Source organism: Oreochromis niloticus, linkage group LG1 (assembly GCF_001858045.2).
Source record: "Oreochromis niloticus isolate F11D_XX linkage group LG1, O_niloticus_UMD_NMBU, whole genome shotgun sequence".
In the NCBI taxonomy this organism is placed as follows: Eukaryota; Metazoa; Chordata; class Actinopteri; order Cichliformes; family Cichlidae; genus Oreochromis; species Oreochromis niloticus.
This window is the reverse complement of record NC_031965.2, coordinates 16,446,830-16,464,621: the sequence shown is the minus strand read 5'-3', so window position 1 is coordinate 16,464,621 and position 17,792 is coordinate 16,446,830. Positions and strand designations below refer to the sequence as shown.

The window sequence follows — 17,792 nt, the reverse complement described above, 5'->3', positions numbered from 1 at the left end:
CCACTGTAAAATAGTCACTTGTGTTAAAATCTTTTAGTTTTTTACACCTGGAAGAAACACTGATGCCTAACAGGCTGTGTCACCTTTATTAGAGAGTTCCAATATAGTTTGTGGCTCCATTCAGAATTATTTATTTTTGCAAAAACAACTCAAAAATTTATATTTGGGCCTCAAATATTAAAAACATGGGTTATTATGGCTAAACTACCTAAAGTGTGTGGAGCTGAGAATGACCACAGTAGGTTCACTCAACAGTTTAATAACAGCAGTTGCTACAAGCAAATATATCACAGAAAAAAGCAGAACTACAGCTCAGCGCACTGGGTTATACAGAGGTGTGCTTTATTGCTTATGAATGTAACAAGATTATGAGACTATGAAGTTACACGGTCTGCCTTTGAGGTGAAAAAAACCCAACAGAAGCACTGAAAAAAAAGCTCAACGTTTTGGAAAAATAAATTTATTTGCTTTTCCGACGAGTGAAGGCCAAAACAAGGAAAACCGTTTGCCTGGATTTGTTTGAAAAGTGGAGGACAGACGTTACACAAAGTCTTTGAAGACCCGTTTTCAGACTCTCTGCCTCGGATATTACAGCAAATAAACTTATTTTTGTCAGTGTTGAACTCCTTCAAAGGTGAGGTTTTTTTAATATAAAGCCCTTACTATGCATTTCTTACAGGTCCAGCACAGTCCCATGCATCGATCACTAACTCAGAGGTCATATCGACTGTAAAGTGCACATTAAATGAGTCACACAAACATAATTAAATAACAGCTACATGAACATAATTTACTCTCAGGAAAGCCCTTTGAACTGTACAGTATAATGAGACGATACACAGAACGACCTGCAACTTAGAAACCAGACCACAGTCAGTATTTAAACTGAGTGTGAAGCCATCCAAAGGCCAGCCTTAGGTTTAAAAGAATCTTTGACATCTTGAGAAATATTGCTTATTCACTTTCACCTCACAATTTTTGTCTTTTTTAAAAGAAAACTTTTGTTAATAATCGAGCAGATTCAGAGGTGCTGGTACTTTTCCCTCATTTCTGGTCTTTTTGCTGCCGTGCAGAGCTTCAGAGCTGTGTGGTACTAAGTGAATAAGCAAGTTTCCTTTGATGGCTACATATTAAAAGGACTCATGTCTACATATTAAACACTACATAACCATAAATCTCTGTCTGACTTCACTTGAAACCCATTAGACACACGTGAAACGCAGCATTTAAATCATTGAAATCTCTGTCTCTGAAAGGTTTTGTGCTACTTTCAGTCTGACCAGGTGAAGGTGTTCGCAGCACGCTCTCCATATTTGTCTAAAGTCTCAGCAGGCGTAAGGTGGAGGTTTCTCAAAGGCGCTGTAGGAGGATGCATAGAGGACCGGAGCGTTGGGGGTCAGCATGTAGCCTCCTGGGTCCTGGGTGGCTCCCTGAGGCTGTGGCTGGGGAGGGACCTGGGAGGGCAGCTGGCTCTGGTTCTCCTCAGACGGTTCTCCCCCAGGAGGGAGCATCTGGGGAGTAGCAGGTGCCTGGTGGTTGGTGTTATGCTGTGGGAGAGGAGGAGAAACAGGAAGTGGTTGGCTGCAAGGGCATGTGGAAGTTCAGCCAAAGAGATATCAAATATCAGCAAAGATCAACCCCGAGCGATCGATCAGACGGACAGAAATACATAACCAAAGCAACACATCTGCAGATTTAAGGTGATCGCCTGGTTTAGGAAGATGGAATACTTGTGGCACATTTTCATGGAGTTGTTAAGCTTTAATGTGAAACAAGCCCAGCTGAGGAGTCTGCAGCCAACCAGGAGCCAGCTGCGACTCTGTTATGAGCTACAGCTGTGCTTTCAGCTCATGTGTAATAGGCATTAGTTCACTGCCATCACCAGCTGTTTTGATACTAGAGTGCTAGTACAGCAGGAATATACACTCACTGACACTTTATTAGGTACACCTCAGTAGCATCATTTGGGTAAAGTGAGATTCAAGAAACCAGTTTGAATAAAAGTGGCTGGCGAGTGCATCTCCCTGTGTTTCACTCTTAGTTTTGGCCTGAGCTCCTACCTGCATGGATACTGGGTAGTTGGGGTAGGCGGGCAGAACCTGCCCCGACGGACAGAAGTTGGGGTAGGTGAGCATGTGCTGGGTCGGGTTGTACAGGATGTGAGGTGCTGGCGTTGGGCTGGGAGCGATCTGAGGAGCAGGCTTCTGCTGGAGGAAACGGTAAAACATGCTTTAGGTAAAGAGTGAAAACATCAGCGGAGATCACTAAAAACAAGCTGCTGTTAAAATAACAGGTTAACACACATTTACACAGATGCAGGAACACATCAGGAAGTTTAAACTGCTCAAAGCTGCTGCGTTTATTTAACCAAATAAGAGTGCAGCTGATCATAGCATGTGAATGCTTCTAAACTCTCTGCCTTCAAAGTTTTGGGTTTCTGGTTTTTTGGGAGGGAGCGGGGGTAGAGTGAGTTAAATCCTCTTGGACTCCTCACCACGATATCCTTGTACGCTCCGAGGATGGCGGCGGTGATGATGCCCAGGAACAAGCCGATCACGTTAAGCACCACCGAGGTCCACATCAGGCGGTACAGCTGGACCACATCCCAGCAGCTGCTGACCCCGGTGAACTCGTAGTAGTGTGAGGAGTACAGGCTGGAAGATAAGAATAAGTTGTGACATGGCAGGAAAATCGCAGGTGTAACTTATTTAAGTTCTGCTTTATGGCTTTTATTGTAGTTTCCATTTCACATCCCAGACTGTTTTATCCCAAACCTTCCAGGATGGCAGGAAAACAAAGAGTCTCCTACACCATCCATCACTTTTGCTTGCTTTATTATTTCCAGACAGCCTTTTATCGGCTTATGACTGAGTGGTAACGCGGTCAAAGGCACAGGCAGAATGTTTTGCAAGCGCTTTCTCTTGTGTATGTGTGTGTGTGCGTGTGTGTGTGTGTGTGTTAGGCTAAAATATCCAAGATTTAAGAGCTGGCTGTCATACAAGAAAGAGCTGAAATTTCCAGTGTTTTTTTCTTGCAGCAGTTTCTCTGAGCTCTTTCTCATGTCTGGGATGCTATTTTCCTGCTGCCCTCTGCCCTCTATGTTATTATTAGAAGACTATAAGCTCATAACTGGAAAACAGAAAAAAAGTGGTTGGCCGGTGTTCTGACATGACCTGTGGAAAAGCTCCTCTGAAACTAAACTGGAGAGAAATGGTTAAATAACACAAACCTGTGTTGTGTTATGGCCTGCAGACCTGCAGTTTGAGTTTGTCTCACCTCTCGCAGTTATACAGGTAGCAACAGTAGCAGGTGTTACTCCTCACTTTCAGCTTGCATGACTTCTCAAAAGAGTGGCACATCACCTGCAGCGCCAGAGAGTGGATCAAATAGAGAGAGATGGGTTAGATGGAGATGCAGAAACCAGATAAACAAGAACTGCATGGACCAATAACCAAACACACACACACACACACACACACACACACACACACACAAAGTTGTCAACATATTGCTTCCACAGCATCTACGTGCTTTTTATTTGATTTGCAGAGCGAGGCGGAATGCTGTTGCTTTCAGTGAGCCAGTAAATCTGTGTAGTAACATCATTTGACCACTAGGTGTCACAGCACCCTTTGCAAAAGTTTCAACTGAGCATCAAAAGGTTGTCAGAGCACGCCACACAATCAGTACTCTGGTATATTCTTTAAAACAGAGGTGTCAAACATAAGGCTGGGGGGCTCAGAACGGGCCCAGCAAAGTCTTTAATCCGGTCACTATTGGAAAATGTGAAAGTGGGCGTAAATTTTTAACTGTATTTTCATAAGTTTTACAGCTTATCCTACTGAGGAAGACCTCCCCCACTCCCATTCATACTACACCAAAGTCATGTAGTAATAGATAAACATTTGAATTACAGATAAATCCTGTTTTTTCACTATCTGCTATAGGAATTTCACCACGTGTACACAGTAAAATAACTTAAAAAATTTTAGCAAAATAAGAAATTTTCTGGACAGTTTGGGCAATGAGCTACGAAAACATTTTCTGTAATTTTTTTACACATTTATTTGTGTTTTTTATGCTCAGAGAGCTGTGCTGAGAGATTTCCTTCATTACCTACAGCAGCGTTTATTTCTCATGTAGAAAAACTGAGGCGTACTGTTGAGATGACACTTTATTAAATGTGTATTTAAACTTCTTCACACTGACAGAAAGCGGGTTTACACATATATGAGAATCACCTCAGTGTAGTAGCTGTCGTAGGCGTAGCCAGATCCACTGGGGTGAAAGTCACATATACCCTCCTGCACAGGCTTAATGTCCTGAAAAAGAGAGCTGTTACACATCTGATATGATCACATCCTCGTCATCCTCCGCATCCCTGCTGCAGCGCACCGTCCAGTCTACCCGGTGCACAAAACCCACCTCGTTCAATAAAACCCTTACTGAACTTTATGCAACGTGAAGGGTAATAAAATCATTCTCACTGTCCAGAGCTTGACTGTGCAATAAATGTGACTTTTACAGTCATGAGATCACAAAATGAATATATCTGCAGAGGTCTGATAAGCACTTGGGGATCGATAACGGGGACGGGGTCCAGCTTTGAAACTCTCATTAGGAAGTGGAGGCTGCTTACACAAATAACTGCGAGTAATACTTTATAAAAGGGGATAATTCCCCTGTAACTAAATGGAATTTAAATGTGTTTTATTTGAAATTAAAATGTAATTAGGATGATCACAGTTGGCGAGGAAGAACAGTTCTATTTAATGTAATTCTATGTAGTTACTTCTTTGTTTCCTATAAAAACCTGACTGGTTACTCTGTTGTTCTAGTGTGCCTACCTTTAAGCAGGTGTAGGCAAATATAATTACATTGTAATTTCAAATAAAATACTTTGAAATTCCATTTGATTAAAGGGGAATTACACCTTTAGTTGTAAAGTGTTACCAAAATGCACACAAGCTAAACTCTACACTCTGATTTAACCTGTGAGAGTGTTTGGTGATCACATCCCAGCTGATTTATTGTTGTCATCAAAGTTTTCTGTGACACAAAGAATTTAATCAGTCCTGGTATCCTGAAAGTTTGTCAGCTTTTCATGTCACACAGCAGCTCGCTGAGATTAGTTGGTCTGCATTGGACCCACACATTTCTTGATCTGACATTTGGATCTCAGCATGTGTGGTTAAACCCGGTCTGTGAGGATACCTGCTTCAGTTTATGACAAATAAAAGTGATACTTACAATAAAGTCTGAAGCAATTATCCCATCCACGATGGCACAGAAGCAGGCAACGATGACTCCGACACTGATGAAGATTATTGAGGACACCAGCTTAAAGAAAAGTGAAGGGAGGAAAGCACAGAGAAGAGTCACAAGACATGATTTTCAAGTACAAAACAAAACTATCAGAGCAGGTGCAGCTCGTGTTTTTGTGTTATTTGCATGCATATATATCTAAATAAAAGCACAAACAAGATTTTAAAAACTTAACGCACACACGGATATTAAGCTTGGCATGTCTGCTGATTGGTCGTCTGCACGTCTGGCCTGCAGGACAATAAAGGCAATGTAGAGGCTCTCGCTCTGCCAGCACAGAGGAGCTTTGTGGCTGATTTACAGGCGAAGAAGCAACACGCAGGACAGAGCAAGGTCAGTCCAATTCTCCCACACACGCAGACGCACACACACATTCGTCTTCACATCTTTGTGAGGACATCAAGTTGACATAATGCTTCTCCTAACTCTAACCATCAGAAAACAAAGTCGAATCCTGACCTCAAATTTGTACTCCTCAGACAAATTGAACAATGCAGCGCACACGTGGGTCTCCTATAAGATTTCTTCTGTTAGATAAAGTCATTTTCTAATATCACACACGCACACAGCCCAGCAGACCCAGCTGGCTGATCACAGATGTCTGATCATAAACTTTATCATCGAGCATCGGTTACTGTCTGTTCAATCGCTCCTCCAGGACTGAACCTCCTGCACAGAAACACAGTTTCTCTCTCTCTCTCTGGTAGTTGTAGTTTGAGACCAAAAAGGAAGAAAAAAAATGATTTTGTAGCTTATTATAAACTGGCAACAGTGGCTTACTGTTTTACAGAGGGCAACAAGTACAGACATAGATGGAAAAACAGTATATAAATGAATATAAAATATAGTTTGTGCAGTTCTAACAAGCTGGAAGTTGTTATGATCACCGTCTTTTGTCTTCCAATTGTTCAGTTTCCTTACATTTGTTGAGGACCCAGTGCACACCGTGCTGATACACCAAGTTTTTGGTTATTCGCACTTTAGAAGTCACCTTGTTGGCACAAAAATACTATTTATGCCTGTGAAACTTTTTTTTTAGATTCAGTTAAAGAAATCAGAACAAACTGTGTGTTTTTTATGACAGGCTGCTAGTAAAAACATGTCTAAAGACTCTATGTAAAAGGGGATCTTTGCTAGCTTGTCTGTTAGTTTGAAAATAAATGAATTTGCATTTAGCAAATGACAGAAGAAAATGGAAACAGTTGGTGGGGGGACCACTTTTATAAAAACTGCCATTTCTTTGTTCACCCAGTTCAGGGTGAACACGCTACTGTTAGCTTTAAAGCTGCTGAGACAACGTTCATTGGGATGAACGTGCAAGCTGATCCAGAGGTTAGCTGATCACAATCGCAGCAGATTTATGAGCTGAAAACTGAGGCTGGATCTAAATGAAGGAACCGTCAGAGGAGGAACGGTTAGCTTTCACAGCAACAGAAACAAGTAGAAACCTGTAGATCGTGATGGTCACAACAATCAGCTCCAGGTATTAAAACAGGATGTTGTTTCTTTTCCATAAATCATCAAACTTTTTTAGCAAAACAGGTTTGCGCATGATTAATACACACTGTCCCGTTTATTTGGGGAAAAATGGATACGAAGGCATATTAATTCTGAGCTTTTCCTGAGCAAAGTGAAATAAGAGGCAGGCTGAGAATATAAGCTTTTCTGGGTGGGTTTTATCTGCCACTGGTCCAGACTCTCTGCTTCATTAGCGGTTTAAATGGCTCCGCTTTTATGGGCTGCAAGTGGGAGATGAGGCCAACGGCAGAGACAATAGAGCCTGACAACTGCATTACTTCATATTACCTTAGCACCAGCTGCCAGCACATAAAATATCCACGCCACCCAAACCTCCCCTGATACTGAAAAATCAAATAGTGTAAAAGATTAAAGACACGCGGCATACTGTAGATGGTTTTCTGCTCTCAGGAGCCGCTTTGGGGAAGAAACATTAAAAAGACGGGAAAGTAATTCAGTCGAATCCTTTCACTGACATGCGACTGTAAAGTGTGAAGTAATTTACTTCATTACCGTATCTCTGAATTCAATCTGCTACATTTTAAAGCATTTTTTTTAAAAATTCTACATAAAAAATCTAATGAAAACAGTAAAAGGCGCCTCAAACACCTCTGTAAGATTTATTCTGATCAGTACTCAGAACGTTGAGCCTTTTCTCTAATGATCGTTCATTTACACAATGTTTGGGAAGAGCCGATCTACATTATCAACAGTACAGTTACTCTATAGAGTGAATACACTACCTGCCCAAACTCCGGTTCCACACTCTCTTTCACCTGATGGACATCAGTTTTTTTTTCATTCATTCGTTTCATAGCTACACACACACACACACACACACACACACACACACAGAACTATGGTTTGTCACACTGAATGTGCATGGAGCAGGCTCCAGAAGAGGATGCCTCGATTACTTGTTCTTGGAGGCGATCAACTTAGTCAGAGTGGACTATTTGAAGAAATGGACAGGCTCAGTACAGCTGGAACTAAACCCAATTAAATATTTAGGTATTGTTTCTCCTAAGCTCGCAGATTTAGCTAAATTAAACCACATCCCACTTTTAAAGAAAGTCAAATACGATCTAGCTAGATGGAAGTCTCTACCCATATAACTCATGGGAAGGGTCGTTTCAATAAAAATGAGGGTTTTGCCAAGAATCAATCATTTATCCTCAATGATCCAGAGTAAACCTTCACCCTTTGGAAAGTTCCAAACGGTGAAGTTCCTTTGGAAAGATAAAGCCCCATGTATTAGCTTAAAAACGCTACAGAAGACCAAGGATAGAGGAGGACAAGATCTGCCTAACTTTCACCACTTCGTCTTAGCCAACAGGCTACAATACACCTCAGGATGGTTAAAACATGCCCTCTTAGATAAGCCCTGGCTAGATGTAGAACAAGCACTATGCAATAATATAGAGATTTTGGACCTACCATTCATTAGCTCAAACATCAAATGACATGTAAGCTTCAAAAGCATCAATATCAGCTCCTCTCTGACAGCACGGTGGGATTTTTTTTAAAAAATGACTGAGTCTTCATTAATCCCATGCAAACGTACAGCCATCTGGAACAACCCTGACATCCTACAGAACAATAATATGATAAACTTCCCAGATTGGAGTTGTAAAGGAATTGAATACTTGACATATATATTCAGAGGAACAGACTTTATTCTATCTGACAGATTAGTTATACAATACAGGATTAACAAGAATAGATTTTTAGAATATAAACTTAATCAAATTAAATCTATAGCAAAAAAAGAAAACAAGTCAAATTACACCATCAAGTGTGGTGCAATTCCTCAAAACTGTCTAAAGTATACAGGACACTCTCATAAATAGATGAATCAATATCCCTTTGTATTGCTAAATGGGAGGCAGATCTATCACTTAGGTTTGATCAAAACTTCTGGTCACAGATATGTTTAAAAACCTTTAAATGACTAGAAATCCCAGTCTGCAATTAATACAATACAAAATCATGAACAGAGTGCACTACACAGGTCAGCGGATGTTCATGATGGGTTTCGTGTCATCTAACACCTGCTCACGCTGTCGAGGGAATACACCTGACAATTATATCCGTGCTCTTTGGTTCTGTCCACCTGTTCATGTTTTGGTGCTGGATATGTGAAACTTATCAAAGGGCTCCAGCCTCCCCTTCAGTTTGCTTTTCTGGCGACTTAGATGATGTCATTATGAAGATGAACACAGTCCGCCTCATGCATTGCTAAGAAGACTGTCCTCATGAACTGGAAAAATAAAATTAACCTTAGCATTAACCAATATAGAGGGGGTAAGGGCTTGGGGCGTCTGGGGGTTTGATAGGGGTAGGTTTCTTGGGGCTTAGCGCAGGGGCTGTGGTCCTGCCCTGGATGGGGCTTTGGTGGCTCTCGGATGGAGTTTTTCTGGGAGCTGGGTGGGGCGCTGCTGGGGGGGTTGGTGACAGTGGAATACTTGGAACAAGTTATCAGCCTGATAGCTGAGCTGCTCCTGGGTGGGTCGGGGCAGTCTTGGGGTTCTGGGGGCACAAGTGCTAACGCATACCGGTACCCAGACACACACTATCTTTGGCTGCTGCTGCCTCTAAAAATATCTTGTATTATTAGTACTGTGTGCTGCTCAGTAACAATATCATTGTTATTTATGTTGATTGTTGCCGTGGTTTCTCTGCTGTTTGAAGCAGATTCTCAGTGTTTTCTCTCTCTCATCTTCTTCTTCTCCTCTATTTTTCTCTCCCTGTCTTTCTATTAACTTTCCTTCCAGCTTCTCTTTCTTTCTTTTCTTTCTTTCACATCCCCTGGTCTTGTCCATTGTCGTTGAAACAATCCAAAATAAAAAATCCTAAAAGGGTCCCAATAAAATAGAGCTATCAAGTAGTAGACCATTATAGCAAATGCCATAACGCTCTACTTGTAAAAATAAATCTGTTTGGCATTTTTTGGCCTTCTGATTGCTACACTGCTGGACAGGACAAGGAAAACACAGGGAGGGAAAAAACCCCACTGGTGACGAAACACTAATAACATAAAATGAGGAATTTTACAGCCTCGGTAAAGATACCTATCAGGTTATGTAAGCAAAATCGCTGACCTCTGCAAGGACTTCCTCCCCTGCTCAGTGGTCCAGCGTCCCATCATGACACCAGCTGAACACACTGCTATTAAGAAGCAATCGTCCCCCGGCCTGTTGGGTAAAATACGACCCTTTAAAGGCTCGCTGCTCCTCTCTCGGAAGCTACAAGGTGACCATGAGGACGGCAGCGTGTGAGATACAGGCAGTGCCTACGGGAGAGGCCGCCGGGGTAACGAACACGAGCCACGTGAAGCGTGTGGTCATAAAGAAACATTACAGGGTCTGAGGGCAGTGAAGCCTGTTATCACACTGGATGTGTGAGAGCAGATAGAAGTGGAGGTTTTTTTTACAGACAGATTTTCACGCTTCACAGTCCTTCACAAAGGACAAAATGAAACGTGGCTGGACGAGTCATTAACATTTGTAAAGCTTTATTCAACAAATACCAACGATCACAGGGAGGGCCGGTCTCTGAGACAGGTGAAGGTGCTAAAATACAGACACAGCTAGACAGTGCTCATAGTTTAACACTGATGTGCGAGGTGTAAGCTTTAATCTCAGCTTACTTTGAATTAGATCACGAGGAAAAAGGATCAACAGTTGGACAAAAACTGGAGAGAAGCAGCATGAAATGAACAGGGGAAGGAGGCACAGGTGAAAACCAGAAAAGGAAAACAGGAAAACCAGAAAAGTCAGCAGCGTTTGTGTTTATCGCACTTAAAGTGTCAGAGCTCCAACCAGGCGGCTTTTTGCCACTTTTTTGCCAGAAGTCCGAAAAGGTCCAAATGTAGGCTGCTGCGCATGCTGATCATTTATTATGAGCCTCTTAGTGATGCGCTAGCAAGTTTGTCAGAGCCTTTTTTATTAACTTAACATTTTTTAATATTTCTCTTCTTTTCCTTCTTTCTTTGCCTCATAGATATTCTGTAATTTGCTCGTCTCACTGCTGTTGTTTTATTGTCTTTATCTAAGATCTACTTTCAGCTGCTGCCTTATTCATTGCTAAAGCAGTTAGCTGTGCATGTTTGATTTACCTGTTTTTGCCCTTCCTGACGAAACCACACGCGGCTTTGTGTGCTTGACTAATTTTCCAAATTTTGAGATGGAAGTTTCAAAGTTTGCTAGAAATATTCCTCTGTCCACCACATCCCAAAGGTGCTCTATTGGACTGAGATCTGGTGACTGTGGAGGCCATTTGAGTCCAGTGAACTCATTGTGATGTTCAAGAAATCAGTTTGAGCTAATGTGAGCTTTGCAACACAGCGTGTTATCCTGGTGGAAGCAGAAGATGGGTACACTGTGCTCATAAAGGGATGGCCATGTCAGGTAGTCTGTAACATTTAAACAATGCTCATTTTGAACTAAGGGGCCCAAAATGTGCCATGAAAATATCCCCTAGCAGCCAGAACTGCCGATACGAGGCAGGGTGGATCCATGCTTTCATGCTATTTATGCAAAATTCTGACTTTTCCATCTGAATGTTGAAACAGAAATTGAGACTCAGACATACCAGGCAACGTTTTTCCAATCCTCTGTTGTCCAACTTTGGTGGGCCTTGTTCATTTTATCTGACAGGACCACCCAGTGTGGTCTTCTGCAGCTGTAGAACTTCAGCAGGTCATCTTGACCATGTCTAAATGCTTTGAGTTTCAGCCATAGGATTGGCTTAATAGATACTTGCATTAAAGAAAGTTAAGCAGCAATAGGTCTGTATATTTTATATACTTTTTTGGTCACTTTTACCACTTATCATTTATTGTTATCTTTATTTAGTATGTCAGCCTCACCTGTGAATTCTAATGTTTATAAAAGCTGCTATAAAATTTCATTTTAGCTGCTTTGATTTTACAAGCCTTCATTCAAACAGGAAACTTCTGTTTGGCTGCAGTAGATGAGCTTATCACTTCTCTTCATACCACATCAACGTCTTCATCCGCTGCTATATGAAGTCAAAGGACCAAAAGCGTAGACCAACCTAGGAAGCGAGGCAGCCTCCGGTGCTCTCAGGTGTCCGCGGCATTGTGGCAGTTAGTTGTTCTTTAATGAGCGGCCTCGCTCTGCGAGCCAGCTCTCGTATTACAGTACAAGCCTCAGATGCAGGAGGGAAGAAGATACCTACGTGAGAGCTGTGCCACATGTGCCTCATAAGAGACACCGTAGACCAGTGATCACACCATTAAAGTTTAAAGCGCAGAGCTGGGAGTGATGCCAGAGAGACAGAGACGGCAGCTTTCGGTGTCTTTCCTGCTGTCCACACATTTAAATCCACACAGAGTCTGAGAACTGAAACAACAAGGACTGCAGATCTTTATAAAGTAAAAGCAGGTTTATACTGGACCCTGTGGGCTGTAAACACACATGCAAACACACACACAGATGCTACATTTCTTTACATATGTGAACAAGCACAAGGATATCTCGTAAGACCAGATCAGATACGATACACTGCAGAGAAAAGTAAGCCAATGTGATCTGACCAGGCGCACGACACCTGGACGACACATGAAAAATTCACAGCACAGACACACACACAGAAATTCAGGTGGAGTCATTCAGGGACAGGAAAAAAGAATCGATCTGTTTTAGGACACAGTTTACTTGAATTTAACTCACTTCCCTTTAGCACACGATCATTTGAGAAATACGGCTGCTATAGCCAAACGTTTACCTGAGACCTGATGACCTGGAGGCCTAATTGAGTGCGTCATACACCCATTCACTCACTCACAAAGTCTTTTGGATCGTTTGCTTCTTGCTAAATTCATTGTTTGTTATACTACAGCGAGGGGGGCAGATTTCCTCACCTCTCATCTACAAAACCTTTATCTTTATTTGCACCCTGATTAGACAGGAGGTCCTTCACGCACCAGAAAGAAAACAAAGAAATGAAATAAAAGGACACATCCAAACGCAGAAGCAATTTCTTTACAAAATCTTGGAAGTCTGAGAAATAATAATGCTGCTCATCCACGAGTTTCCCCAAGCTGTGTAGGATACATAAACAGCTAGTATATGCAAAACACTGTGAAATCTGCCTCGGTGGGATCATGAAGTGAAGATCTTAGGTAAATATTCTATAATTTATATAAAAGCTATTGTTAAAAATGTCACATTTGCAGCTTTGACTTTGGAAATCCGATGCCCTCATCTCAAATGCAGCTTTAATACACCCGTCATCCACCACGCCCGTACTCCTCCATAAATAAGAAAACCCTGCGTAATCAAATATTTGCTTTAGCTTCGACACCTTCTGTGGTTTGAAAACACCCTTATCATACCGAGTCTCTCAGAAACCAAACATGACAAAGGCTCATTTATCACCGTTGCCATTCAGTAATCTAGACCAGGACCCAATCAGCCTACATTCAGCTATCTTTATCAACTTACGCACTTTTCCACACGCAGCACACTGAAATGTGAAATATTTTTATGCCTGTGAGGCCAAAATTTCATGCCCCCGACTGGATTACAGTGCTTTAATCTTACAAGCACTTAGCTGAGCCCTCCTTCTCTTACCTCCACAACAACACTGGCAACAGCGGCAGACGCTTATTTAGGTTACGTCGTAGGCTCTAAAAAGATTTCAGAAGTCTAAATAAGGTGTAAGGGTGGGGGGAGACGTGCTGCCATGCTTGAGTGAAGGGTGAGAACATGCTGCAGCTCGTCCAGAGGTCTGGAAGGGAAAGCAAACAGGACGCCATCGAGAAGGAAGGAGATGAAGGCATGAATGATTTTAGCTGCAAGATTAGAAATCGATGGTTGATTGGAGATGTTCTACAGGGGGTTTAAAAAAAAGCAGATTCAGAGATGGATTTGATTTGTGATGGTGAGGAGGAGAGGGTGGAGTCCAGAATGACACCCGGGCTGCTGACCTCGGAAAATGATGAGACGTCAAAGAGGAGGTCCGGCACTTTCCAGAGCTGGAACAGTTTAGTTTTGTTGCTGTTCAGTTTGAGGAGGCTCAGAGACACTGAAGGCTGACAGTCACTACCAAAGCTCTGCTTTGAATTAAAATACTGAGGAATTCCCTTGTGAGGGTTACAGAGCTACAGCACCCAGCATGCCAGCCCGAATAACCTCTATTATCCAGCGAAGCAGCTGAGGAAACTAGACCTCAGCTGGACTTTGAAACACTGTTGGATGTGCTGAACGTTAAAATCAGGACAAACCTGCAGGTGGAAATGATGTCACACACACTTAGTCTCATGCTGGGTTTCATGTGCTCTGAATGTGATCCTGACCGGCCGACTTAAATGTCACAGCACAGCTTCTGGTTGCCGCTGGTTTTGAAGCAGCGTTGGCCTTGTTGGCAGCCTGAACATCGACACAAACCGGTTGTAAGTCAGTTCAGCACTGTGGCCATTTTTAAAACCTCCTAATTGACATTAGAAATCCACTTTACGCACTGTGGAGTTTTTCAGAGGCTCTAATATTTCTGTAGGTAGGCCTACGTGTAATCACCACTCCTGAATCATTTAACATGATCGTTTCTTTGAGCACAGAGAGCCACTGTGAGGATATAATACCCGTGTCCCTGCCTCAAATAAAGGGGCGCTGTCAGCAACTGACCAATACTAACCCAATTTCCCTTCTTGTCACTGAAGTCCAGAGAAAAATATATTCACTTCCCCTCACCGCAAATCCTGTCACGCACACTAACCCGGGCACAAGGACCGAGGATGCATTAGGCCTCCCGTGAGTAATCCGATTTGCTTCGTGCTCATAAGAGCAAATTCCCACAAAACAGTTTAGGGAATTTGTAAAGTTTGTAACATAATCCTCTAATTTGTGATGTATATATATCCTGTTTTCCAGGAACAAAGCCTCATTTTTAGAGGATGAGTATGATGGAGATTAAAAAGCTGACAGAAATCGCACAAATAAAAGGCTTCAGTGCAGCTTCACCCGCTTCACCCACACATCTGTGATGAAGCCATATTAGTTGTGCAAACTAGCAGCATGTGACTGAAACAAACCAATGAATGATGAAGGAAACTTCACATTTTACATAACTGAGCCAGATGTTCCCATACACCTGATATCACCTATGAGAGCAAACCACCCAACAAAGCTGTGGTGATGTAAACACACATTAATTGATGCTTCTGTTTGGGGACCTTTCGGGTAAATATATGTAGACATGCGCCATAATTTTAAGTACACTTGCAGCTCCTCCTTATGCAAATAATTTGGTTGTAAACAGATCAGCCAGTGATGCAGAAAATCATCTGCAAACCTGTGCTAGATATCATTTCTTGAAATGGAGGTGTGGTTTAGGAGGTGGAGCAGGTCGTGTACTAATTAGGTAGGTTAGTGGTTTGATCCCTGGCTGCTACAGTGTGCATGGCAAAGTACCCTTGGGCAAGATATTGAACTCTGAGTTGCTCCTGATCCATTCACAGGGTGTGAATGTTGGATAGAAAACACTTGGGTGTGAATGGTCGTCTGTCTCTCTGTTTTTGTTGACCTGTACAGAGTTTACCCTGCCTCGGGTAACCATGAATGGACAAGGGGAAGAAAATGGATGGATGGATATTGGTCACTTCATCTGAGGGATTAAATGTTTTTTCCTTATGGAGGGTAAAAACTTTACCTATATCAAGCCAGAAATGTTATAACCAGCCAGTTTATTTTTTAAAGTTTCTGATTATTTGAGGTCTGATTTAAGAATGTGGAGGTCTACATGGAGACAAAAAGGTGTTAGAGGAAAAGAATACCTGAAATCATCATCCGCATTTGAATCTGACAGGAGGGCCAGAGGAGCACACTCACCATAGGTCTGCGGTTTTCCACCAGGTGGATGCCAACAATACCCAGAAATGCTCCAAAACTCAACTGCAGGGCACAGAAAGGAGAAACTGTGAGTATGCACATGAAGGTCTGACAGAGGAGCAGAAATGTCCGATTAACCGTGAGGGGTTTCATGACCGAGAGCATGAGAACTGAGTAAAGGTGACCGCCACTCACTATGATGCCCGGGTATAGTCCAACGACCGGCACGTTGTCTGTGCGAGTGGCCGAGATCAGACCTATGGTCAGCACCAGCAGACCCAGAGTGAGCAGAGAGACGGTCACCCACAGAGCAGTTCTCCTCCGACGCAGGTAATGAGCTGCAGGGGGACAGAAAACACACTCAGGAAACATCTTTCACCCGACTCGCCTGATTATGATGGTTTAGACTGCTGACTGTTGCAATCATGCAGCTGAAATGGCTCATGTTAATGTCAAGGCACCATTATTTGTCTCTTTATTATTGTAGGTTTATCATCAGCAGCAGCATATCTCATTTTTGAGATGTTTTTCTTTAGAAGGACATGCTCAGGAAATTTGTATTACACAGAAGAAAAACAGTAAATGAACAGTAGAGTAAAAATTAAATGACAGTGCAGTAAAGCAGGATTTTAAAAAAGGAAAACTATGTGAGTAAATGTATTTTTTCCTGAACTTGTCCCAAAGATGAAGCCTTTATCTGAGAATTCAGCTCTGCAGGAGTTATCCAACCTTTTCCTCAGATATTTAACTACACGTAAACGCTTCTTGGACAAATAATCCTGGATGAATAAATAAGATGATATATATATATATATATATATATATATATGATAAAAAAATAAAAAAAAGCTAAAATAATATAAAAAGATGAAATAAATAAAAGGGTAACATTTTCAGGTCTGTTGACTGAGAAAGTGACTGTAGGTGTACCTGCTGGATCCAGAGGTTCAGGCGCAGTTTGCTGACTTATCTGCGGGGTTTCGGGCTGCTGCATGTTCACTCAGTGAGGATGGATCTGCCCTGAAACGAAGACACAGATCAGGAGGATGGAGGCGATTCTCGCAGTGTTTTATTTCTCGACTTTTCTGTCTCTTTAAAACAGACTCCTCATCCCCTTCGAGGCTGCAGGTTCGCGCAGGTTTCTTGTTGTAATCCACTCAGTGTCCAGATGTGGGGTCTGATCACAGCTGACTGCCTCTGAGCTCACGAGGGCTCAACTTTACTTGGAGCTTTAAAAGGAGAGCGACACACCGAGGGAGAGAGACCAATCAGCTTCCTGTATTCACCTCGGTGATCAATTATTCAGTTATTGATCTTACATAAGTTGATATAAAACTTATTTGATTTGTGCTGAAAGTAATTACACGATCAAACTTTACGCACGATGTGATGAAACAGAGGGTATGATGTATGTTTCCTGAGTGTTGATGTTTGCAGACGGATGGATCACACCTGGTCGGGATGCAGCGCACTTGCTGTAGAAGTAAAACAAATATGGGACTGCAGCGCCCTCTGTTGGCTAAGATTGGAATTAGCAACACACCTCCTATAAGGTGAGGACACCTCGTGGGATGTTCTGGAAGTTGTTGCCCATCCTGTTTGCCTCTGTGGGTTAAATATGAATCAGCTCATATGTAGGAGATTAAAATTAGATTTTTCATGAAGGTAAATATGTTCAAAGACTCTATCAAAAATTTTTGTCCATCTTATTAAATTCAGAGTCTATCCCAGCTGCCATATGGCAAGAGAGGCGGGCTTCACCCTGAACGGTCGCCAGTCTATCGCAGGGCTAACACAGGGAGACAGACACCCATTCACTCTCCCATTCACTCTCAATTTAGAGTCACCAGTTAACATAACTCCACTAACTGATTGTCTTTGGACCGTGGGAGGAAGCTGGGGTACCACAAATCAGACCTTTATTACTGTGTACTCTTTTTCATGTTAGGATATAATGTGCAGGTATTAGTTTTTTCCATTTGGTGCTTAAACTGTAGTGTGTAAAATAGTGTAAAATTCTCACACTATCAATTCTTTACAATTTAAAGTCTCCAAAAGTTGATACTGTTCATCCTGATGTTGCGTTTTCAGTAG

At 42.2% G+C, this 17,792-nt stretch overlaps 1 protein-coding gene across 3 annotated transcripts; it reads right to left on the bottom strand.

The window, feature by feature from the left end:
- Window positions 1–324: 324 nt before the first annotated feature.
- tmem255b (transmembrane protein 255B) lies at window positions 325–17,221 on the bottom strand. 3 transcript variants are annotated; one of them, XM_019357464.2, is made up of 10 exons: window positions 17,063–17,221; window positions 16,629–16,927; window positions 15,894–16,036; window positions 15,699–15,761; window positions 5,251–5,340; window positions 4,242–4,322; window positions 3,277–3,362; window positions 2,495–2,654; window positions 2,061–2,207; window positions 325–1,547 (listed from the first exon to the last, which is right to left on the bottom strand). In XM_019357464.2, the coding sequence occupies exons 2-10, from the start codon at window positions 16,690–16,692 to the stop codon at window positions 1,326–1,328; spliced, it is 1,056 nt and encodes a 351-aa protein (XP_019213009.1). In that variant the 5' UTR covers window positions 16,693–16,927; window positions 17,063–17,221; the 3' UTR covers window positions 325–1,325. The 3 variants fall into 3 exon arrangements, with proteins under 3 accessions (XP_019213009.1, XP_003445825.1, XP_013127155.1); XM_003445777.5 differs by having other exon boundaries at window positions 17,082–17,221; XM_013271701.3 differs by having other exon boundaries at window positions 2,061–2,204; window positions 16,629–17,219.
- Between the last annotated feature and the right edge of the window lie 571 nt (window positions 17,222–17,792).